Source organism: Theobroma cacao, chromosome 6, assembly GCF_053813885.1.
Source record: "Theobroma cacao isolate CCN51 chromosome 6, ASM5381388v1, whole genome shotgun sequence".
In the NCBI taxonomy this organism is placed as follows: Eukaryota; Viridiplantae; Streptophyta; class Magnoliopsida; order Malvales; family Malvaceae; genus Theobroma; species Theobroma cacao.
The window spans coordinates 31723582-31746606 of record NC_142644.1 but is presented as its reverse complement, the minus strand read 5'-3'; the positions used below and the strand labels follow the sequence as shown (position 1 = coordinate 31746606).

At 39.1% G+C, this 23025-nt stretch overlaps 4 protein-coding genes across 5 annotated transcripts; 2 read left to right on the top strand and 2 right to left on the bottom strand.

Annotated features, from left to right (window-relative positions):
* Positions 1-22: 22 nt before the first annotated feature.
* On the top strand, positions 23-4238 carry LOC18597337 (SNF1-related protein kinase regulatory subunit beta-2). 2 transcript variants are annotated; one of them, XM_007026303.3, is made up of 4 exons: positions 23-802; positions 2142-2299; positions 2408-2570; positions 3740-4238. In XM_007026303.3, exons 1-4 carry the CDS (start codon positions 644-646, stop codon positions 4064-4066), a joined length of 807 nt encoding a protein of 268 aa, XP_007026365.2. In that variant the 5' UTR covers positions 23-643; the 3' UTR covers positions 4067-4238. The 2 variants fall into 2 exon arrangements, with proteins under 2 accessions (XP_007026365.2, XP_007026364.1); XM_007026302.3 differs by having other exon boundaries at positions 2121-2299.
* Positions 4239-4540: 302 nt separating this feature from the next.
* OPT3 (oligopeptide transporter) lies at positions 4541-9000 on the bottom strand. The gene is made up of 6 exons (XM_007026300.3): positions 8354-9000; positions 7683-7780; positions 6264-6833; positions 5773-6028; positions 5495-5677; positions 4541-5401 (listed from the first exon to the last, which is right to left on the bottom strand). The coding sequence occupies exons 1-6, from the start codon at positions 8846-8848 to the stop codon at positions 4784-4786; spliced, it is 2220 nt and encodes a 739-aa protein (XP_007026362.3). The 5' UTR covers positions 8849-9000; the 3' UTR covers positions 4541-4783.
* Positions 9001-14168: 5168 nt separating this feature from the next.
* On the bottom strand, positions 14169-17303 carry LOC18597333 (heavy metal-associated isoprenylated plant protein 7-like). The gene is made up of 5 exons (XM_007026295.3): positions 17121-17303; positions 16605-16782; positions 16176-16369; positions 15146-15236; positions 14169-14744 (listed from the first exon to the last, which is right to left on the bottom strand). Exons 1-5 carry the CDS (start codon positions 17127-17129, stop codon positions 14413-14415), a joined length of 804 nt encoding a protein of 267 aa, XP_007026357.1. The 5' UTR covers positions 17130-17303; the 3' UTR covers positions 14169-14412.
* A 2952-nt stretch (positions 17304-20255) lies between these two features.
* LOC18597332 (uncharacterized) lies at positions 20256-22070 on the top strand. The gene is made up of 3 exons (XM_018123135.2): positions 20256-20373; positions 20778-20859; positions 20959-22070. The coding sequence occupies exons 1-3, from the start codon at positions 20365-20367 to the stop codon at positions 21852-21854; spliced, it is 987 nt and encodes a 328-aa protein (XP_017978624.2). The 5' UTR covers positions 20256-20364; the 3' UTR covers positions 21855-22070.
* The last annotated feature ends 955 nt before the right edge of the window (positions 22071-23025 follow it).

Genomic DNA, 23025 nt, shown 5'->3' with positions numbered 1-23025 from the left:
AATTGAAGTGCAATGATATAAAGCAGGGGTGGGGGCTCAAACAGAGATTGGGAAGTAAGCCAGGCATTAGGCGTTGGGCAACAAACAGAGACAAGAGGGAGGCTAATTTCATAGCCCCCAACACCAAAAGGAAAACAGAGCAAAGAAGACTTTGTCAAAAGATGACGTGACCATCGTCCGTCCATCCGTCCATCCCTCCCCATTCCTGATTCCTTCCACCCCTCACTCCCACTACATCATCAACACAACACTTCCTAGTCTCCCAGACACATAGGAGAATTCTCTTTTTTTCCTTTTTTCTTTTGGCAAAAAGATACACTGCTTCTTCTTCTTCTTCCTTTTTCTTTCCTTTAAATTTTTACAAAATTCTCCGAATTGGGCATCTGGGTGTTGTTTTATCTAAAAGGGAATGGGGTTGGTATCGGTTGTAATTAGGGAATCATGAATCAATGTTGAGATTCTGTGAGTGGTGGGGATTTGAGTTCTCTCCGCTTTTGCTTTTTATTAGAGTCTTATGCTCTTATTGATAGATAATCACCGCACTTAATTAGTCATTCATATAAAAAGGAAAGAAAATAACAAGTGATAAATCGATAATCAATAGTGAAATAATAATTAATAATAAAAAAGTATTACTTAAAAAATGGGGAATGTGAATGGAAGAGAAGATGGGAGTAGCAGCACATCAGGGGTTGAAGAAGAAGGAGGTAACAGTGTTCACGAAGCCATGGCTGCACCCATGGGTCACTCCCCTCCTCACAGCCCCACAGCCACCCACTCTCCTCTCATGTTTACTCCTCAGGTACGCTTTTTTTAATTTTTCTAAAAGCAAGCAATTTTCTTTTTTCTGACTTTTGTTGGTTGGATTTCGGGGATTCGGATTTCATGAAGTGTGTTTTATTTTTGTTGCATGGCGTCTGGAATCATTGCTTCAATTTATCAGGGATTCACTCCTAGGTTGTCTCTGATATCCTTTGAAAAATTCCATGCTGGGTCTGTGTTCTTGCTGCAGGAAAGTTTGGTTTTTTTTGTTGCAATTTGGTTGGAGAGTCTTAGCGAGATCCCTTTGTTTGTCAATTTAAGGAGATCCTATTGGGTTGTCATAATGCTTGTTTCATATAACTTGTGCAAGAATTCATAGGCGTTGTAAAGGCCCTCAGGTAGAGAAAAATCTTCTTATGAGGAAATTGTATGTGTTTAATATGAGATAAGCTTAAACTGATTCCTTTTGGGCGTGAATGGCCATAAAATGTGGTCACTTGATCATGGGTATGCTACTGTCTATGCTCTCTCTGGCAGAAAGTGGCAAATTTTTATGTTGATGCTCTTTTGAAATGAAATTTCCTGTTGTAGCTTTTAGACTGAGGTTGCATGATGGATGAAATCAGACTAATTTATATGTTGTCTTTGATGCAGCCTTGGTTAGCAGTTTAGGAAGTTTTAATGTGCAGGGGTCCAGGGATAGGGGCCAATATGTAGTTTCTTGCAATATTGCAAATTAAGGACTTTTGAAGAATTTACCTCAGAGTCTAGGAATTTAGAGTTTGATAATTCTCTTGGTTTTTCAATTTTGGTTTTTACTTGTTTTTGTGGGAACTTCTTACTTTGTAGTAGTCCTAATATCCTGCAAGTCAAGGAATATTCTTATACGTCCCCTAAAACACTTCATAGCCTTCTCACCATTTTCTGCTTGTAGTTCTCATACATTCCTTCAGTTTGGGCTCCTTTTTGGAGTTCTAGCAACATATTTTTGCTCATCGGCCCCTTGCTTTCCCTTTCTAGTCCTAAATCCCAAAACCTTTTTCTTCTCTTAATTCAAATCATGCCTTAATTTTCTTAAGCCTAAGCCCATCACACGTCACTTTGGCAGATTTCTGAAATCTGGTTTTTTTGTTAATCTCATTTTGGTCTGTCCATGGATCATCACCAGACAAATAGGAACTTGTGAAACTTGTATATATTTTATAGTGAACTCTTTTCCAGTATGTTAGTCTAGGAACATGCATATTAGTCATTCTTTCCAATTTTTTAGTAGCTGGAACATGCCTGTTGTTCATTGTGATATCATTTCCTCTGAAAACAGTGTCAATTTGATCTTGCTTTGCCTTTTCTTATCCCAGGTTCCCATTGTTCCTTTACAGAGACCTGATGAAATACACACACCAAGCCAATCATGGTTGCAGGCTACAATAGGATATGAGGATACCTGCACTGAGAAGGGAATTCCAACAATGATTACATGGGGCTATGGTGGCAAAGAAGTAGCTGTGGAGGGGTCATGGGATAATTGGAAGACAAGGTTCCTCATATTCAATGCCTTATACATTTTTTATTAAAAGAAATATAGTTAGCTCTTCATGAACTGCTTTGCAGGTCAGAAATATAACTTATTTGCCATCTTGATCAGAATTCCTTTGCAGAGATGCGGAAAGGACTTCACTATTATGAAAGTATTACCGTCAGGTGTTTATCAGTATAGGTTCATTGTTGATGGACAATGGAGGTATGCTCCTGACTTGCCATGGGCACAAGATGATGTGGGTAATGCTAACAACATTTTGGACTTGCAGGTAAATTCTTTCATCTTCTTCTGGTAAATGTGCACTAGCATTTTATTAGTTTGATATTTGTAGTTTATAGCATTCCCAACTATTGTTTTTATAGAATATGAGTGCTTCTCTTTCTATATGTAGGCATGCATGAATAAATTCTCTCTAGTGCTGATGAGATGAGTTTTATTCTTCTGAACTCCTTTCAATTCAGCTGTCTGTCTCAAATTAGCTTTACATGCTAAGATACATTGATTCAACTCTCTCAAGGTTCATGCTTTGGAGAAACTGCTTATTTCTCTCACAATCCCTGTTTTCCTTTACTCGTGGCCTTAGCACTTTCAGCTTGGAATAAAGTCATCCCTTGGTGGTGTTTTCTGATGATACTGATAAAATTGTTCTCGTCAAGCTTGGTATTGTTGTTGTGTCTGGGGCTCAAACAAAGCAATAGCATTAAACAGACAAAGTAAAAAACAAATATTTGTAGTCATCTTCCTTTTTCTACTTCCTTTTGGATTCCTAGGGCATCTTCTTTTTATGTGCATTTGTTGGTGGGGATGTAACATACAGAATATCAGCTTGCCTTTCTTCAGCAGCCAGAAAAGTGTGGAGAGAGAGACAGAGGAGGGTTGAGGAGGGAGCATTAGTATGTAAAGGACTTGCCACCTTTGGCTTGACTACGTTGCAAGTATCTTTTTAGATATTTGAACCTTTTGTACAATTCTCTAGTTTTAGATGCACATTTATGGGTTCAAATGGTCTTCAACAGAACAGGAGGAATGCTCTAGAAGGATATTTTAGATAGTGTCTTTAACGGCATAGTTTGTTTTGTCCTTCAATTTGGCATTCACTTGTTTTCTAGAAGCGTTAGTGAAAAACTGAAAGCAAGTACCAGTGGACTGATTTAATTACTTTTGTTCCACATTGATTAAAAGCATACTCTCACTTAGCTGACATTCAGTTTTTTATGTATTGTTAAAGTGCTATATTCATCACACAGGTTTGGCTATAATCAACATCATATGCGAGTGGCACTTTAAATGTACTTTTGTGGATGTACAGGAGTACTAATGTGCATTCTTGCTTGTATTAGTGTCATGTTTTTCCCTTTGCTTCTTCACCTTGATTGATGCTTAGCTTTCACAAAGGCTTTAATTAGAAATATGCTAATTGTGAAGAATACTATGCAGGATTATGTTCCAGAAGATCTTGAAAGCATATCAAGTTTTGAACCTCCTCAGTCTCCAGAGTCGAGTTATAGTAACTTGCCACTTGGAACTGAAGATTTTGCTAAGGAGCCACCGCTAGTTCCTCCGCACCTACAACTGCCACTGCTTAATCTGCCTGCAGCTCACATGGAGATTCCACCTCCTATGTCAAGACCTAAACATGTAATTCTGAATCATCTTTACATTCAAAAGGGGAAGATTGGCCAACCTGTGGTGGCACTTGGTTCAACTCATCGATTTTTGGCCAAGTATGTGACCGTGGTGCTCTACAAGCCTGTGCAGCGGTAGTCTTAGATGGCGATGACTATGTGGACCTTGAAGTCTCCATTGAGCATATGTGGTTAATATAATTATCACGGTGTAGAAGTTGTGCCGATGACTTTCAGTAGCTTAGGAAGGTGTCACCATGTGAAAACTTAAAGGATATTCTATTTTTACCTAAGGAAATATTTTGTGATCATTGATCCCCTCATAGTGATTCTTGTTCTTGTTGCGCCAGTTTTCTGCCCTTGCACTAGAAAGTTAAGAGAAATGTGGTTTATTTTTTTTAATTTATCTTCTGCTTTCTAGCAGGCCATCCATTTCCTAAGCCCCTTGTATATCTCCAATGGCTTATCTATCCCTGAGAAAATCAAAATTTTGCTTTGTTTTTGGTTTGAGTTGTACGATAGTTTCAATTTAGTTTGTTGTGGGTGTTTTATCTTTCTTCTGGTAGTGTTTTACTCACTATTTATATACAAGTATTATAAGTGCAAAGGACAATTATGCGAGTCTCCCGGAGGCAGCAGGGATAGCTTCTTATTCATCTTGCAACAGCCAAGAGATGCTAGTAACAAGCCATGTGAAGAAAAAGCAAATTTCTGCTATCAGGCATAAAAGAAAAGCATTACCTCCTCTTCAATGAGAGGAGAAAAGCATGTACATCAATGGTCATAAAAATTTTGTCTGTAACAGCTATGTGGTAGTCTCAAAATTTTTAAACCATTTCTTCTTTGACTTTCACGTCTATTTAAAAACCGGACATCCTTCAACTGTGATACCCGGTGCTGTAGGACATGATGCCAGAGGACAATGATCAACCTCAGTGCCCCACCATTTCACGTTATGGCCCTCATTTTGCAAAGCGAAGAACAGTAAAACACCCATGAAGGCAGTTCCAGCATCTAATGCTGCAGATAGAACGTAGTTATATTTCTGCCACCAGCTCTTGTGGTACCTAAACACGAAATAGTTGAAAATGGTTCCAGTAATGAGCCAGCTTGCAATGTTGGTGGGAGTTGCAGGTGGCATTCCGGCAAAACCATATGATATAACTGGTATGTTAATCAAGGGAATCCATTTCTTTTCAGGGAAGATCTTGCTTAGTACCCAGACAGGAACAGGCAACACCGCTCCAATGAGGAACAACCATACTAAGTTGCGGTACAGCCCTCCTGGTCCGAAAAGTCTCTTTGGTCCAATTAGACCCCAGATAACAGAAGCATCAAAGGTGACTCGATATTTAGGACAAGTCCATGGGCTTTCAGGATGCTTTCCTTCTACATCACAGATGTTGTCAATGCTATCTAACATCCACCATGCAACTGCAAGGTTGACAGTACCTGCAACTAGAGTTCCCACAAGCTGGGAAAGAATAAAAACAGGTTCAATCATTTGACACTACATGAGAGGTAGATCTTTAGAAGTCTTAATGTAAAGCTCCTTGACAGAAGCTACCTGAGCTGTGTACATGCAGCGTGGAGGGATTTTCATGTAGTGCCCGAGTTTAAGATCAGATAAGAAAGAAAGAGCATGAATAGTGCTGATGCGCCCATAAATCTTGAAAAGCAGGTTGGCAATGGGCTTTCCAGGTAATACATAACCAATTATGAACTGGGCTATAATGTCATATCCCGGTTGCTGCAAAGTTTCAGCAAGTAACCTGATTTTAGAAACTATATAATCCAGTTTATTTCACTCCAGCAAAGTCTCAACAAAAGAGAAGCAGAATTTACCTGGTTGGTAGTTGCTTGAATGACTCCAATAGGAAGGGTGACAATCCAAGCCAGGCCAAACGCAAAGAGCATACCCCACCATGGCAGCTGTACCTCCTCCTTATATACAAAAGACATCAAGAGTGATAGAGCAATACTTCCGATCAATAAAATGAAAAACCACCATTCAGGCACTTGTTTGTATCTTTTCATCAGCCTTGCATGGATGTCCAGCTTCACATTCTTCATTGCTGATCGGCTCTGCTTCAGAATATCACTAGATAAAAGAAATTGACAATGTTTAGTTGACCTGAATGAGAAATTTCTGATGACAAAAGCATACAGACTCAAGGACTCTTTGTAATCTCTCCTATCAATATCTTATTACAAAAGGTTGAAGAACATACTTGCAAATATGAGTAAAGTATAAATTATAGTTAAGAAAACTTTAGCATTATTCAAATAGCCACTGATGACATTACTCAAAAGTCTTAAAAAAGCACAAAGTGTACCTGCCATGAAACAATGCCACATGAGTGAGGGTTGCTGTGAATCTTGCAAATCCTGATCCGATAGATAGGGCAAAAAGAGGGCTAAGATAGAGTTTCCCATAACTGTTATAAGCAGAAATATTTAGATCATACTCTGGTGTCAAAATCTTAGTTGTATCATATTTATGCCCACTGGAAGTAAACAGCTGATTCGAGAATATTGGGAATTTGCGAGCATCAAAAGTGTCAAACTTCCAATAACAAAGAGGGACAATGATGTAGATAAACATGACAAAGCCAATCCCCACGTTGAGAATTGAGGACCAGGGTGTAACCAGTGGACTGCCATGGTAAGCTGAGATCCCAGCCCAGTCAAGGGTGAAGGCACCAATGCCAAGTCCATGGTAACCAGACCCGATTTGCTGAGCTGTGATACTATGGGGCCACACCCAACAGACCCATGAGAAGAATGTCAAGACTGGGAATAAATAGCCAGGGAAAGAATAATAAGCAAAGCTTGCCACAAGTGCAACAAGAAAAAATTTCATTCGAGTCAAGCCTTTCTTGTTTGTGTCCTTTTCATGGAGTGCTCTGCAACAAAAAAGTTGAGAATGGAAAATTACAAAGTGATTGAGATGATCAAATATATCTTGGTGGAAATAAAACTAAAACCAGGCATCACATCTTCTTAATGAGTTCCTTCACACAAAGACTAGATTTATCCATGATCTTCAGAATAGAATCAGAAGCAAAATCTTAATCACAGATGCAAGAATATCAAGTAAATTGTGCAGCATCCAGTTGTCAATACTTTTATACTCTTGGTGTTATGCCTCGTGTCCTCAGAGAGAATATTATGACAATTGACAGCTGTTGAAACAAATTCTCCTTGAATGAACATGCACTTTGTTATGATATAAGAAAAGGATTCACCTTTTCTTCCAATAGAGTTTAAGAGGGATAATTGCACAGTTGCATTCTTGTTTTTGATTACTCAGATATGTTTAACTTATTCATTCAACCAAAAGGCATCATCCAAAGCCCAACTCACAGATGCTTGCACTGTTTATTTATGCATCTGATATCACTATGTCAAAAGCTTTTGAGTGATGAAATGTTGGGGCAGCAGTAGAATTCAAACTTATACAAGAATAAACCGTCACCATCCATTTTGACGCTGAGAATATCAGTATGGAAATAACAAAACTTGTAGCTCTACTCAATATGTAGGTTAAGTCTTCCAAGCCAAAGTCAGATAATTGCATAGTTTTGGTAGTTCACGGGAAAAGGAGAGGTTTCTGTTACCTCGGGACCCAGTGAACGAAAAGTCTAAGATTCTAAAGCTAGACCATTTTTCTTATCTCTTTCTAAGAAATTTCCTAGCGGCCAAGCAGAAATCATGATAAGGTAAAAGAAGGGTAATGATCGTAAAGGACAGACCTAAATAGAGAAACCTGAGCCAGGTTTGAAGGCCACCACATTTCTGCAGGATCAACCAGGTACCTCCGAAGCATACCAGCCCATCCATACCCCAAAATCTGCATATCATCATGATCAACAATATTACTATTAGATGAACCAAATACACTAAATTTATAGTTGAAACAGCCAAATAGACTGTCATTTTTAATTGTGAGACAAGGTCCAGAAAATTTAAGCATTTCAGAGTCCCTGCAATTGACAGTTTCTCTATCAGCTCCATAAGAAGTATAAATTGAGGGGGGAAATAACTGAATTCTGGGAGAGGCTTTCTTTAAAATGAAACCCCCCCCCCCCTCTCCCCACTCATAGTTGGAATGAAGTGTACAGTGACGACCTGCATATATCTTCTAATGAAAAATCCCCTCAAAAAGTTATAATTGCAACAACTTTGGTAGTAACATCAATTTCACTTGTTGATGCAAGTTTCAGACAACCTCATCACTATCAAGAGTCAAAGATTCAGTTAATTAAACCAATTTTAAAATACTATCAGTCTTGCCGTATGCTATAGTAATTACAAACCACAATAATAATAAAATAACATAAAAAAGGGAGTGAGATGAGCCGAGATTGATTAATAATTAAGGGACAAATGAAAAAAAGTAGCAAAAGAAGTGTTAATAAATAACCTGAGTAGTCAAGACGATAAGGAGGCCACATAGAAAATTCAAGCTCTGTTTATAATAAGCCTTCATGACAGTAATGGCACCAATGGAGTAAGCATCACCCCCACCAAAAGACACCCCACAATTGGCGAAGATGGTGATGATGACATGCTCCTTCATGTTGAAAGGCCCAGGATTGAGGCTAAAGCTCCGCCCCAGAAGACTGTACTCCCTGGTTGGCAGAGTCCTGGCCATGAACTTGCCAATGGGCAAGACAGAGATTTGCATGAGGATTGCAGAGATGGTGAGTGGTTGCGTGCGGTAGGTGAAGAAAGTGTTGAGAAAGATTAGGAGCATGCATGATGTCAAACCAAGAAACCATGCACGAAAGGTCATCACTGGCAGAGTTGGGTCATCGGTTTCGGGCACCACCAACGCCACCTCCTCCACTGGACTCCTATCGTCCTCGGCGGCGTTCCCATTTGGTTTCTCTGGGTCCTCACTGTTCTTTGTGGCCATTGAAGCAGGAACGGGTAATGGTAAGAGCAAGTAGAGTTGTCCTTCTTATCTTTAGTTTAACAAGACGGGAAGAAAAGTGAAAGAGCCCAAGAGAAGCAGCGGTGAAGTAAAGCAAGTTCGAGTTTGGTCTTTTCTGTCAAAAAAATGTGTCAATAGCGAGGTGGTTATATAAGGAAGGACCAAGGGGGACGGGCCACTGCTTCTGCCTGCGCTGGGTAGTTGGGACTCGGGGGAGTGAGATGTTATGACAGAAACGCCCTTTCTTCTTCTTATTTTACAAAAATGGCATTATCTAAAGCTTTTATCTATTCAATTATATATATATATATATATATGTTTAAATATACTTGCCAGAACATACAACAACATAATCCAAAATGAAAACCCGGATCGAACCAATTCACCAATCACCTCCTTAATTTATATTAAAATATTTCTAGACAATAGACAACTAACTCCTGTTGTTCAATCTAGATGCAGCCTCCACGGGTTACTACTTACTCTCAAACACTTGATTATACACATATTTTTCTGAAGAACTGCACCTACATCTTATCATCTGATTTACTTACTGCTAGTATTTGTACTTCTCTAGCTGGCCAGCTAGCAAGGTCAGACCCCCAAGGCCCCAATTCTTCACCATACTGACAAAGCATAAGACAAAACATATATGCTTTCCCCTTAAATTAATCAATAATACCAGTTAATGGTACTAGGATTATGTTTTTCTACAAGATTAGTGGCAGTTTTGTCAATTCAAAGACGAGGGTCAAGTGGTAAATCTCTGCTTACACAGTTTGCTTTAACTAGTAAAATTTCACTAAGTGGAAAGTGGTTAATATTTTTGACCCCGTATTCATCCATCCATTATTACTACTAATTCTAATTATATGGAAGTGGAAGGTTTGGACTTTGGGAGGAGACACGTGCTTTCCATCGTCCGACACACTCTCGTCTTGTTCTGAGCAAAACCCAACCTGTCTTTACATGTGGTTTTTCAAAGCCCGGGACCCACACGAGACCGTCCACGTCGGATGTGCTTCCGTAACGTAACGCCGTGATCAGCATCAGTTTGCTCTACTCGGGGGACGCCGTTACTCTCCCAACAGTTGGTAGCCACGGAGGACAAACACCTCGTGCCCTACTCATGTCTGGTTGGGGAAAGAGACAAGGAGAGTGGAATCCACTTGGCAAAAACTGATTTACTTTGGAAAGCTGTTTTTGATTGGACAATCATTCACTTAGGATTCAAGCCCGTCAGCTGCGAAAACACGTGGTGACATACTGATCAGTGTTCCGACTTTCCAAAAGTGCAAAGACCAAATCTACAAACCTCCGCCATCCTTAAATCCTTACCTAGCTGTTGCAAACATGGCGGCATGGTGCATTTTTATCACTATATATAATGTAGAGCATAAAATTTCTTTGCATCTTTGAAATTGGGTTAATTTTATCCATCACCCATGGTGGGTTGGCTGAGGGTCCAATTTGACAGCAGAAAAAATAAAACTTCCCTCTAACTCCAACCAATTAATAGTCTCATCAAGTCGTAATAGATATATCAGAAAAGCATATGCATCAGCATTAAACACTATGTATATTTGATTTATTGCAACTTGAAGTGTTTTTCTTTCTCTTTTTTTGTGCAGCAGCATTAAGTTTGCTGAATGTTCTTTAGTGATGAGGACATGGTCTATTGCAAGGTGGGGGGGAAGTACTTTGGAATGAAGAGGCGTGCATTTGATAGAAACATGAAAGCCGAATAGCATTCCTTTTATATCTTTGAATGTGGTGGGGTAGAGCGGAGACTTTGGGAAGGGTGGAGGTGAATCCACGAAATAGCAGACGGAGGACTGCAGACCGATCATCTCCCCATGGGTGGAGGGACCCTAGACTTTGCTCTTTATGTTGCTGAGTTCTCCGCTGGAGTTGACCCTCCCCTCTAAAAGGTCCTTATTCCTCCACTCCGCATTGCATGTGCCCCCAACCAATGAAACCAAAACTAGATACATACATAGATACATACATATATATATATATATATATATGTATGAAATATTCTTACCTTGGCTCATATACAATTGACAATTGATTTTATGCATTTTCTGCACCATGCTTGGTCACCATCAATTTCAACCTTCCCGTGGCATCCTTTGCAAGCATTAATTGTACCATGGTGTCGTTGTTGGTGATATTCATGATAGTTTCTGTTGAATAAACACAAAATGTTGTACAAAATTAAACCAGATAACTTTTATCAGTTTCTAGAAAACTAATGAGTTGGAAATGATTAAATAACATTAACTCCGATATGCGGATCAGATTCAAATGATGTTCATCTTTTACAGTACATAAACGTGCAAAAACAAGTACCTCGATCTAGATTGGACGCCATTTGAGTGCATGGAGCATGTCTTTCCCTGGAGACATTGATGCATGAACGAGGTAAGGTAAGCCGTTACTTGCAAAAAAGTTACAGGCCTCGACAACTCACCATCCTATGGCCATAGAATGTGGGAGGACCTTCTCAATCAGGTCATCAAAAAGTGATCGACCAATCAAGTAAGAAGAGAATTGTAAAGGTTTTTTGTATTTTTTTTCCCTTAAAAACTGAAGGTTGTCTGTGAAAATTCAGACTAATTCAAAAACACAGGATGGATTTTGAAGCCATTCTGTTGAAGCCTTTTCTGCCGGCTAAAGTAAGGGTAAGGACTCACTATAATTTCCTTAGCATTAATTTGCTTTAATTGTTGAGGTTTTTCCACCAAATTAGTCCAAAATTAGGTCGTGCACAGTCCTTTAATTCCTTTTGTAAGTTCTTACTGATCAAGAATCAAGATAGTCCCCTTTACCATAGCAGGAAAAGAAGAACAATTGTGCACTTGGCAGATGCATGCAGGCACTCCTGTAAAGAGCTTCTTAACGTTTTGACTAAGTTTCTTAAGAGAAATTACAAGATAGAGAAATTTAGAATAGAGGAAAAGAAAAGAAAAGGAAAGACACTAGAAAAACTAGAGTCGTTGCCTCATTCCCTTCCCATGATCCCATCAATGCCCCCTCATGTATTTTTTTTTTTCCAACAAAACCAACTTACATTCACACCAAACGAAACCTGATATGTGGCCAAAAATTTCCAGATTAGATTGAAGAAGACCCGGCCTCCACCACATCATACCAAATAAGGTGGGGCTCTTGGGTTCACCTTCTAACCGTCACTTGATGAGACAGGAAGACTCTATATAGCTGAATTAATTGCATAGAAAAATTTTCCAACTTGCATTACATCATGTTGATTTGTGAAAGATTGCGACCAGGTCTTCAACTTTTAGTAGAAGGCTTGTTTCATGATTCATTCGTGTTCACTTTGGCAATAACTTTGAAAACAGTATCCTCTATATAGATGTTAATTGTCTCGTAAACCTTATCATAATGCCTTCTCACCTGTATAAGCATGCTAGTATATCTAGATGTACCATGCACGTTCTTTCTGTAATTTCAGTAGATTATGCCCTTAATTCTTGGTCCTGCATTTGGCTGAAGCCACCAGGAATTCCCCTTGGCCATGTCATACACTGCAGCAATGCCATTATATGTTTACTCCATTCGATGACAAAAAGGAAAAGAAAAAGTTAACTTTAGAAGATATGGGCTCGTATGTTTTCGAATGCGGCAAGTGAGAAAGCTTAATTCGCTATCAATCAATTGTGTTAAATTGTTAGTGATGATACTCTATGCGCACGGTTCAACGACTGGGAAGACAGATCCACAGGGAAAAACATCCTGGTTCATTTTCAGTTCATTTTATGAAGGGAAAAGAGCCCTGGACCTCGAGGTTGTGGGCCTAGTTCTGATGCACCCAACTTGAAGCCTTAAGGGGACTACTGGGCCTTCTTAATTACTATCAGAACGATTGCAATCTAAAGGGGTCCCCTCTTCCACTAATTAATCGTGACAGAGAGAGATGTAAATCTCTTTGCTTTCTGCTATTGTTAATCTTTTCTTTTTTTCACCAATGACAGTACATGGTACCACCCCACCATATGCTCAAAGAGACAATAGTCACATTGACTGTGACCTCACGACTCTGCTCTACCTTTCGTGTGTTAGGCCTTAGGCCTGAGCCTTAGATTTTCGATTAGCATAAAAAAGGTACTGCCCACCCAATGGCCCCGTGGTGCAGTTCGATTCCATTCGTATACCGGTTTACCAGTTGCAGCCCAGCGTGCCATTTTGTCAGGGCATTGCTTTGCACATTGCAGTGAGGATATATCGGCAGGTAGTGCAACCTCCACAAAATAAAGTCCAACCGATAATGTCAACTTGAAATCTCCAATTATTCCATAATGCATATATATCCACATTTCAGCAGCGGTTAAACAATTTACCATCATTCTGTACACTATATTATTAAGTTTAATTCTATCTTTCAAGCTCCACCCAGCATGTGAAACTACACGTTCCGAGTTTAAGTCTTTGTAGTTTTGACAGATACAGACCTTCGAGTTGGTATGGACCAAGGGTATCCCGCATGAGTGGCTCATATAGTGTTGCCTTCTCAAATGGTACGAGGAGCATCGAGTGTTCATATACGGATTTGTGTGTAGAATTCTCCCTCTGCTATCCGCCACAAGTCCTAAGACCTTGCCGAATTTGCCAATGTTGGGTTTGAGTGGCTGTCAAGTACGCACCATGAGTGGAAATGCAGGCTCCTTGACAACATCAATTTTCACCAAATATCGTCAAGAATATTAACTCAATTGCGCTCTCACACCAAACAATATTTCCAGGTTTTAGTTCAATATTGTAGAACTGTAGAACACCAACTTGGGGCATATGTATTTTCTCCTAAAGCTATGTAAGACGTCTGACCAACATTAGAGACAACGCTGTTGCTTTCTATAAAAGAGACCTTTTCAGTAGATTCTAGCGGCAATAGTCACCACCTAGCAAACTTAATGTCGATTGCCAAGGTGATCATTAGGAAAAGCATCTTTCCCAGTGCACTAATGTGATTCTTTTTCACTACTGAATATTCAAAAGCATCAAGTACAAACTTGTTTTCTTTTCATGTTTTGCCACATATGATCTGCTAGACAGTGATCACCTAGCTATCTATCTTCCAATAGATGTTCTCCAATGAAGTATAAAAATCAAGGAGAGTGTGATATTGTTTGCTCAGGAAACGAAATGATTCCCATTATTTTAGACTGCTGGAGCATGTTTATTTTGAGTTTTGAATGGCTAAGAAAACCTGATAACAAATATCTCTGAAGATTACAAAATTTTGTATGCTATAGTATGTGAATAAAGAGAAAGCAACTTAACACAAGTCAACTTATTACAGCCAACTTCTTCAAGATCACTTGAACTGTACTCCAATACATCGTTCTGAACTCAAAGATGACAAGAAACAAAACCCATAATTACATAGGATATGTCAAGGATAGCACAAGCACTTTTTTGGTCTGGCAAGATCTTATTATCAGATAGATACTACCTGGAAAATTGCATGGATATTGGGCCAGTTGACTAACTAGAATACAATATAAAACTGAAATTGCTGGTTACATGACAGAGCAAGCATTTGGATTCTCATCACTGAAAATTTCAGGATGATATGCATACTCCGAGTAAAACTTGGATGGATAGTATTCACTTCGCTTGATATCACTCTTGGTATCTTCTTCTCCTTTGCCTTCTTCACCTTCTTTCTTCTCTCCTTCTTTCTCTTCCTTCTTCTCTTCTTTCTTCTCTTCTTCCTTCTTTTCCTCATCCTTCACTATGGACGCTTGCTTTTTGGTTTTCTTGTATACATCATCAACCAGCTTCGTGGGATCTACAACGCCTTTTACTATTACTTGATCATTTCCCACATCTGTTTCCACTGACTCTACACCTATATTAATTCCAAGCAATAGCTTCAATTTTATAATCGCAAATCACCCAATATCACATTTATTTCTTAACTTAATTCTGATATGAAAATGTTACCAGTTGAAAACAGTGAAGTTTCATATATTGGATAGTATTACCCTTTAAATTATAATATTCTTGTTGTGAGATGCTTTTGGCAATTCATTGTGTATTTTTTTTGTTCAAATGATGATAGTTGATAGCCTTGGTGTTTATCTGATAGCCCATCATTTCATTTTATATTTCCGAGGATAATATTTACTCTACTACATGACTTCGTGGCTGGGGTAAGAAACATAGATATGAATGTTGAAAAGTTAAAACCTTGACATAATCCAGAAATCGGATTGCAAAATAGCAGAAAAGAATTGCACATTGTAGTACCTTGGATCTTTCGGATTCGCTTCTGCAGAACTTGAGCACATGCCTCGCAGTGCATACGAACCTTCATCACTACTGTTATCGCAGCAGGAGGCTGCCAAAGAGATTAAACCAGCAAATGGTCACAATCCACTGTAATTAATTAAAGCTCTTCTGATTATATGAATGAAATTAAGCTAAAAAATCTCTAAGACTGACATTGCATGTTCCGTTACTATTTTTCACTTAATTAGGTGTATGCACCAAGGTAGATATGCACGAGTTGACATAAGAATCCAACAGGCTCAACACCCTATGAGATGGAGAGTTGCAAAAACAGGACAAAGCGCCTCGAACACCTTGCTGACCATGAGCAGAATACCACCAAACACTACACCATATATTGTATAGATATTCTTGTTCTTCATATAATCCACCTACTACTCTCCTATTACCAGAAACAAAAATCCCATTTGTCTTAAACTACAACTTTTACTAGTCAGCTGTTTCTGCAGATAAAACACCAAGATAGTAACTGAATATTACTAATTATACGAATAATTTAATGTTGTTGGTTTCAAAATTCTAATGAATGCAGGAGTAAATTAACTTAATCAAGTCTGAACCCGTGAGGGCTTGACCCCATGGGTGCAGCCTGCAGACTCTGAGCAGTACACGCTTGTTGCGGAACCGTGGGGTCTAAACCCTTAACAGTCTCCTTCCTTCTTGTAATATGTGCCTGTGGCCGTGGCCGACTTGTTTTGTTACTATCAATGTCAGCACGGAAACAGCACACCACTCACAGGTCTCACAGTATAGGTAGTTCAAACTCCAAAGCCCAAAAGGGATTGTGTTCCAATCTCTATGACATTAAAAAAGGTCTAAGCAAAAACCAACTTTAGTTGGTCAAAAATGGGCACTGCGAGTATTTATCACTCCTCTTTTTCCACTGTAAATTCATTAATACTACTATATGAGATAGTGGTGCACAATATGATTACTCATCATTATGTTTGATACCCTAACTATGAAAAACTATTTGTTGTTTTGTTACCTCTTCCTTTTTTTCTTCTTTGGGTTCTTTGTTTTCTTCCTTCTTCTCTTCTGGTGGTTTTGGCAAAGGTGAAATTAGCTCCACTTTTCTACCGCTTTTCTTTTGTAGCCTTTCACAAACCTTGATGGGATCTGCTGTCTTTCCCTTCACCACTACCTTACTTGCCTTGCTATCTGTGGATACCTCCTCCACTCCTGTTATTATCAAACTAAAATAGTATTAACTAACACATAATATATATATAATATCAAAACTTTTTCCATTTTCTCCTGGTAAGTTAGATTTGGCCATTTTTTGGCTTCATAAGGAATTACTCATTGATTTTAATGGTTAATATCATTTTTTCCCCTTTCTTCTAAGTATCTTCTGTGAAAAATGAGGAGGTTTATGTGAGCTAAATAAAGGTTGTAAAAAAGGAAGAATAATGACCTTCAAATCCTTTCAGGGCTCTTGCAACTTTTCTAGCACAAGCTTCACAGTGCATATCAACCTTGAGTACAATCTCTGGAGGCTCTTCTTCCTTCTTTTCTTCTTTTTTCTCGTCTTCCTTCTTTTCATCCTTGGCTTCTTCTTTCTTCTCCTTACCTTTGTTTTCTTCTCTGTTCTCCTTTGGTTACCATGCAAAGAACATGTAATGAAACTATCAGCTCTCAGCCATGTCAGACAATTGACGAGCAAGCGTATAAAATAATTCTAACTCAGACTATACGTCAAGCCAAAGAAAAGAAAAAGGTAAAGACCAAACAACCATAATTACATAAACCTCACAAAACTGAAGGGTTAGAAGAAGAGGCGATTCAACAAGATCAGACCAAAAATTGGCTGTCATTTTAGTTGGATAATAATGGAAGTAAGAAGCCGTTTTACATGCATAAAAGAATATTGCAACAACCAACAAAGACATAACAGTTCATTTAATAGTTAGGGGTCCAAAGAAACACTTACTTCACCCATTTCTGCGATGATTCCGAAAGTACTCAACTTCAGAACTTGTATCAGCAGATGCAGTTAGATATGCAAACAATGAACTTTATAACTTGTTCACACTCGCCCTTTGCTTCTCTTTCTTTCTTTCTTTCTTCCTAATTAACCTCCTTTCTCTCTCTCTCTTAGTCAGGGTCTCAGGAGAAAGAATAGATTTAAATAGCGTGTCTGCAGATCTGACGTGGAGTTGTTTAATGCACGGTTGACACATGTCCTTTAGCTGACTCAGCATACCATAACTTGCCCTTGTCTTCCTATTAAATTTGCTCCCAGTATAGGACCCTCGGTGGTACTGTGCTCATAAAGCAAAGGACGGTTTGGGTCATATCATAATCATACACAGATCAGATACACTTGTATTTCATTTCTCCTCACTTTCAAATTTTAGTATCTGCAAAAGTTTAATCCCATGCACTCGAAAATTACTACAATTAAGGACAAAACCGAAGCCCCTCAGATTGAGATTACCTGGTCTAACCAAGAGTTAATTAAAGTGGTCTTAAAGCAGTGTATGTAAAGTATGAACCTTTTGAATATTGGTTGCTGGTTCCATGCTGAGATGATTTCATACTTTTTGGTGCTGATTAAAGTCCGAAAAGATCCTGATAAGGTTTTCTTTTCCATCGATCTCAGACAAACAAAGCTAGAATCAGGACCCCACGATGAAATTCTTGGTTTGATAAAAAAAATCCATCTTCATTAAGGTATAGTGCTAAGTTTAATCAAGCAGGATTACAGGGTGATTGATCCGTGAATAGTGAAATGTAATGGAGAGGCAACTTGTTGTAGTGCATAGAAAGAAACAGGCTTGTCAGAGGACATGATGTATACGTAAGTAGAACAATGTAAAATATGAACAATAATTTGAAATGGAGCCCACGGTTTCGGATTCCAACTTCCAAGCCCAAGAGTGATCGCAGACACGAAAACCCCAATTTATGGTCCGCCAGGGAACGCTATCATATCAGGAATTCTGAATTCAGGATCTTGGAAAAAGCAAGCGAAGGGAAAGAATCAGGGTGGGGACCTTCCAGTGGAGAACCATTCAATGAATGACATTTGTGATGATAAGCGTTATCGTCATTCTTCCAGTCTCCAATGAAATCAAAGTGGTATGAGAAAAAGATGGGCCGGAAAAGTAAAGAAAAGAAAAAGGATGATGGATTTCATTTTCTGTCTTCACGTAAACAAGTTGACGCTCACCTCAAACAAGAGAATCTTCCACAGGCCACAGCCCACATCCCACGGCCAAAGTCTCAGTACACTGGTGGGTTCAGCAGCACGCTAACAGCTAATTGGATTTCTAAACACAGATAGAGATCTGATGATTAGAAACCATATACTAGTAATTGTAGTAACAATAATGAAATGACAGCGCAAGCAATCATATATATTCAGTGCTGACATATAAATGTAGCTAGGGCCATTCAAAAAGTAATTGATCCTCAACTAATAATTGCTTCTGAGATTGGAATGAAGGTAGAAAATTTTACTAGACTGGGAAACGAAACGGAGATGCAAGCACTTTCCCTGGATCAAAAAGGTGATTCTGAAGCCTGATGTTAGAATCTCGAAAGTAAAAGCCTTGACAGTTAGTTACGAGAAATTGTAGAATACTAGCACAAGTGGTCCTGGTAGGTAGCTTGAAAGAAAAAACCATTTACGCTATACTCTACAGATACCGAAATAATTTATTCATTAACTTCGCCTGCATGCCGCTCCTAATCTTATGGTGATTATGGTGATGTCAACATACCAAATATGCTTGCTTCTCCTTCTTCTTCTTTTCTCCTATTTTTCATGTATGAGAGGCAATCGAAATTCATTGCAAAGCTAGGTTCTGGTACAACAACTAAAACTCATTAGAATGTGGCCGACCGCTGCTTGCTGGGTTGGCTGCACTTAGAGAACTGAAACGGGAAATAAAGGAAACATAGCCATCCTCTTTCGCACCTATTATTTTAGCCTTTACTTCCCTGTCTCTTTCGGGTCAATGATCGTATCCCCATTTCTTTCGTGCGTAATCTATAGCCATTGTTTTTTGGTTATGTCCCTAATCCGTTGCTTTCTTGCTTTGACAGAAACAGTAACAGAAATCCATTGCCTACCAACAGGCCAGGCTATAGAGTTAACGCTTTAGAGTTGAAACCATTCGGAACTCTTTTGGGCCGATAGAGGACCCATTGCTGGGCCAGTTGAGACTAACACTTAAGGGATACCAGAACCAAACCAAGGGACAAGGAAAGAGGCTGAACTCAAAAGTTTTGGGTTTTCAAGCTTTGGGCAAAAATCTTTCGACCCACTACAATTATTATTGAAAACAAACAAGCAAGAATATCATACAGAAAAATAATTTCTTGGCCGGAACATTTCAAGGAACTTTAGTTTTTTTAGGCAGGTTTGAGAGCGGAATATGACAAAGAACAGCTTAGTTTAGCATGTGATGCCTTCGGTGGCCGATTTTTACCCTCTTACAAAATACACGTGGGGACGATGCATGTCCAAATACCAAACTAAATATAACAAAAAAACAGAAGCATTCTGACAAAGTATATATATATATATATATATATATATATATATATATATATATTAGTAGTATTATTTTTTTGTTTTTTCCTTTTTAAGTTTGATTATGGATAGAACGTCAAGATGCCTCCATGAAAGTCACCCCATAAGGAATTAAGAAAGACCGGGGAATAAAATCCTTCAATGCGTTGACAACCTCGCATGATTATCATCAAATTAATGACAAACCTCCATAAGAATCCTTCTTCCTACTATAAACAACGTTGGTTGTTAGGTGCTTAAGATGGGTAGCTCCAATTAAACTTGACTTCGTTAGTTGTGATAAGATATTTTAGTTTGGTCAATTTGACGAAAGGGTAAGAAGTGCCAATCAATCCAGCACATTCAGAACCAAATTAAGATTCGACGTCCGATAGATTCAATATTATCAAGGTGCAAAATCCTAACATATAATGACAATCTTGATCAGCGTCCTATGCTGGATTCTCATTGGCCGTGTATAAGCGCATGGAACCAGAGCCCTCGGTCTATTTAAGACGCTAGCTAGCTTAGTTTTCATAAGACACCACCATCTCTTAATTTTCTCTCTTTAGTCTCTGTTTCACCAAGACTATTTATCTTTCTTTGATAAGAAACCACCCGTCTTATTACTAGATTTCATCGATCATCCACTGCCATGGCAGAGGTGTGAACATCTTGTTTATGTACTTTTATGCTCGAGTAGTAGTATTTTCCATGTGTTGTCTATCTTTACCAAGAGTACTGCTATTTTTTTATGTTTCATGAACTTATTCAGATTCAATTATGTTTTGCCAAATAACAAAATGATTTGACAGTCTGCAATGCATGACAAATAGTACGATAGATGTATCATTGTCATAAATAAAAACATCAGAAAGATAAGTTGTAATTATAAGAGTTAATTAAAGGCATAGATTTAAAGTAGTATAAAATATTAAAAAAATGTTTTCTTAAATGGACAACACCATGACACTCTTGATTTGTTGTATGTAATCATAGCCAGAGGTCATACAATTAATTTTTATCCACCTATGCATTGTATATTGATTCATAATAGCATTATTACAGGCTACAACAATGGTGTTGAAAGTAGACCTCCAGTGCTACCGCTGCTATAAGAAGGTCAAGAAAGTGCTCTGTAAATTTCCAGGCAAGTCTGATCCCTTCTTTTACTCATTCTGTCTGTTTATCCATGCAAAGAAAAATTTTGGAAGGAAACCGATTATGTCTACGTGTGATGTTTGAACAGAAATAAGAGATCAGAAATACGATGACAAGGCAAACACTGTGACGATCAGTGTGGTATCTAGAAATCCTGAGTCTATCAGGAGCAAGATATGCGACAAGGCCGGTTGTTGCATTAAAAGCATTGAGATTAAACCTAAAGATAAACCTGGTACTGATAAGGTTACAAAAACTACAGAGAAAGATAAATCTGGCAAGGATAAAACTAAAGAGCCTGAGAAGAAAGAATACCAAACGATTAATATAGTAGGGATATTTTGTAAGGAATGCCATATGTGGCATCGAGAAGGGCCGTGCGAGAAGAGTAAGGGTGTTCCATTCAGACTCGCATGCAATGAGAATTGTGGGAAAAGAGTTTGGTGTGGTGGGTGTGGCGGTAGTGGGTGCAAAAGCTGCTCAGGTCATGGGTGGATCAGCTGGTATTGTAGCAATTGTAGCAGCAAGCCTTGTAAAGGGTGTGGCAGCTCTTCCTGTAGCGGATGCAACGGCTTGTCTTGGTCTTGTAGTGGGCACGGCAACTGGCACTGTAAAGGTTGCGGCAGCTCTTCTTGCAACGGCCGATCTTGCGGTGGGTGCAACAACTGGGCGTGTAAAGGGTGCGGCAGCTCATCCTGTGGCGGGTGCAACGGCTGGTCTTGTAGTGGATACAGTAGCTGGTCTTGTAAAGGGTGCGGCAGCTCTTCTTGCAGCGGCTGCAACGGCTGGTCTTGTAGTGGATACAGTAGCTGGTCTTGTAAAGGGTGCGGCAGCTCTTCTTGCAGCGGCTGCAACGGCGGGTCATGCAAGCGGTGCGGTAACTTTTCCTGCAGTGGTTGTAGTGGATGTTCTTGCGGTAGGTGCACAAGCTGTTCTCTAAGCCGTTGTCACTACGAAGAAAGATCAAGTTGTATAATAATGTAAGATGCTACTGCCTGCAACAAGACGAAGAAGAAGAAGAAGATTGTTTGAAGTTTCCTTTCTGCATGTGTTGACGTGAGCGTGTGTCAGGTTTCGAAGTAGAAGAAAGATCAATAAAAGTTGTGCTTTGGCTTTGTTGTTGGTTGATCACTGTATGTATATTCCTTTCCATGATTCCTTGTGTTGTTGTCATTTTATCAATAATATATTTAATAAAAGCTTACCACTTTTTTATCTTAGTGGCAATATATTTTCAATTTTGACCTCTTATCATAGTAGGAGTCGTTTGGGCTCGGCCGACATGGATGTTTGAGAGTTTTGGTCTTGAACAAAAGTTAAGAAAGCCTAGCGTGCATCATGAAGTCCATTTCTCGATTGGAGAATGGACGAGCTTTTCCTGAGCCCACTGCGAAATTTAATTCAACCTTTCTCATTACATCTTTAGTTCGGCCCGGTATGGCCTGATGACACAATGAACCCTTTGCCTGGTTTGAGTCTCAAGCTTGGACCAACATCTTTGCTTTGGCAGAGGAAAGGAGGTAACGAGGTACAACCAAAACATTAACATAATTTACGATTCTCAAAAGGTTGAAAAGGAAATAGATAGTATCTTCAAAAAGTCATAAGATTCGGCTTAAAATTCAATTTGACTTATCAATAAGGAGTCCCAATAGTCAGAGAGCATGAACATCACTACAGGAGTGCCCACAGGCCTGCCTAGGCGCTCCGAGTTTTGGTGTCCAATCCATTTCCCTGCTAGGGATCGACAAGAACTCGGTTGGAACTTAGGACCATTGGACCTAATAATTTTTTATAGGAAAGGAGCTGCCAGTAAAGTCAAAGGCCTGCAATGTATGTGTTCATAATCATTCTTGCACAATGCCAGCGTTACTCCCTGGTAAGAGTTAATTTCCCATTTACACATGGCTTGCACTTACACATGTTTGGATCATGCGTGTACTTCCATAGGTTAATTATCCATATAAATTATTCATAACCAACTAAGTTCAAAATTATCCCGTTCCCATGCTACTATTTGCTGCCACGAAGCTAAATTGATTAGGATCAGTACGGTTAGTTGGAGTACTTGAAATTAAGCTTCATGAATGGCATCATCCCCTCCTTGGCCGTCCACAGATTTGCGTCACCCTGACTCAGTGTGCAGTCAGGCATA

Bases quoted from the DNA above. Each gene is read 5' to 3' on its own strand.
- LOC18597337 (XM_007026302.3), top strand. From the start codon at position 644: ATGGGGAATGTGAATGGAAGAGAAGATGGGAGTAGCAGCACATCAGGG. The intron at 2,300-2,407 runs GTTCCTCATATT...CATCTTGATCAG, and splicing joins TGGGATAATTGGAAGACAAG to AATTCCTTTGCAGAGATGCG. The intron at 2,571-3,739 runs GTAAATTCTTTC...AATACTATGCAG, and splicing joins ACAACATTTTGGACTTGCAG to GATTATGTTCCAGAAGATCT.
- OPT3 (XM_007026300.3), bottom strand. From the start codon at position 8,848: ATGGCCACAAAGAACAGTGAGGACCCAGAGAAACCAAATGGGAACGCC. The intron at 6,834-7,682 runs GTCTGTCCTTTA...TTTTTGTTGCAG, and splicing joins GCTCAGGTTTCTCTATTTAG to AGCACTCCATGAAAAGGACA. The intron at 6,029-6,263 runs GTACACTTTGTG...TCTTTTATCTAG, and splicing joins GTGGCATTGTTTCATGGCAG to TGATATTCTGAAGCAGAGCC.
- LOC18597333 (XM_007026295.3), bottom strand. The intron at 16,370-16,604 runs GTCATTATTCTT...TGATAATAACAG, and splicing joins AGCCCTGAAAGGATTTGAAG to GAGTGGAGGAGGTATCCACA. The intron at 15,237-16,175 runs GTAACAAAACAA...TCTCTTTGGCAG, and splicing joins AAGAAGAAAAAAAGGAAGAG to CCTCCTGCTGCGATAACAGT.
- LOC18597332 (XM_018123135.2), top strand. The intron at 20,860-20,958 runs GCAAGTCTGATC...ATGTTTGAACAG, and splicing joins AGTGCTCTGTAAATTTCCAG to AAATAAGAGATCAGAAATAC.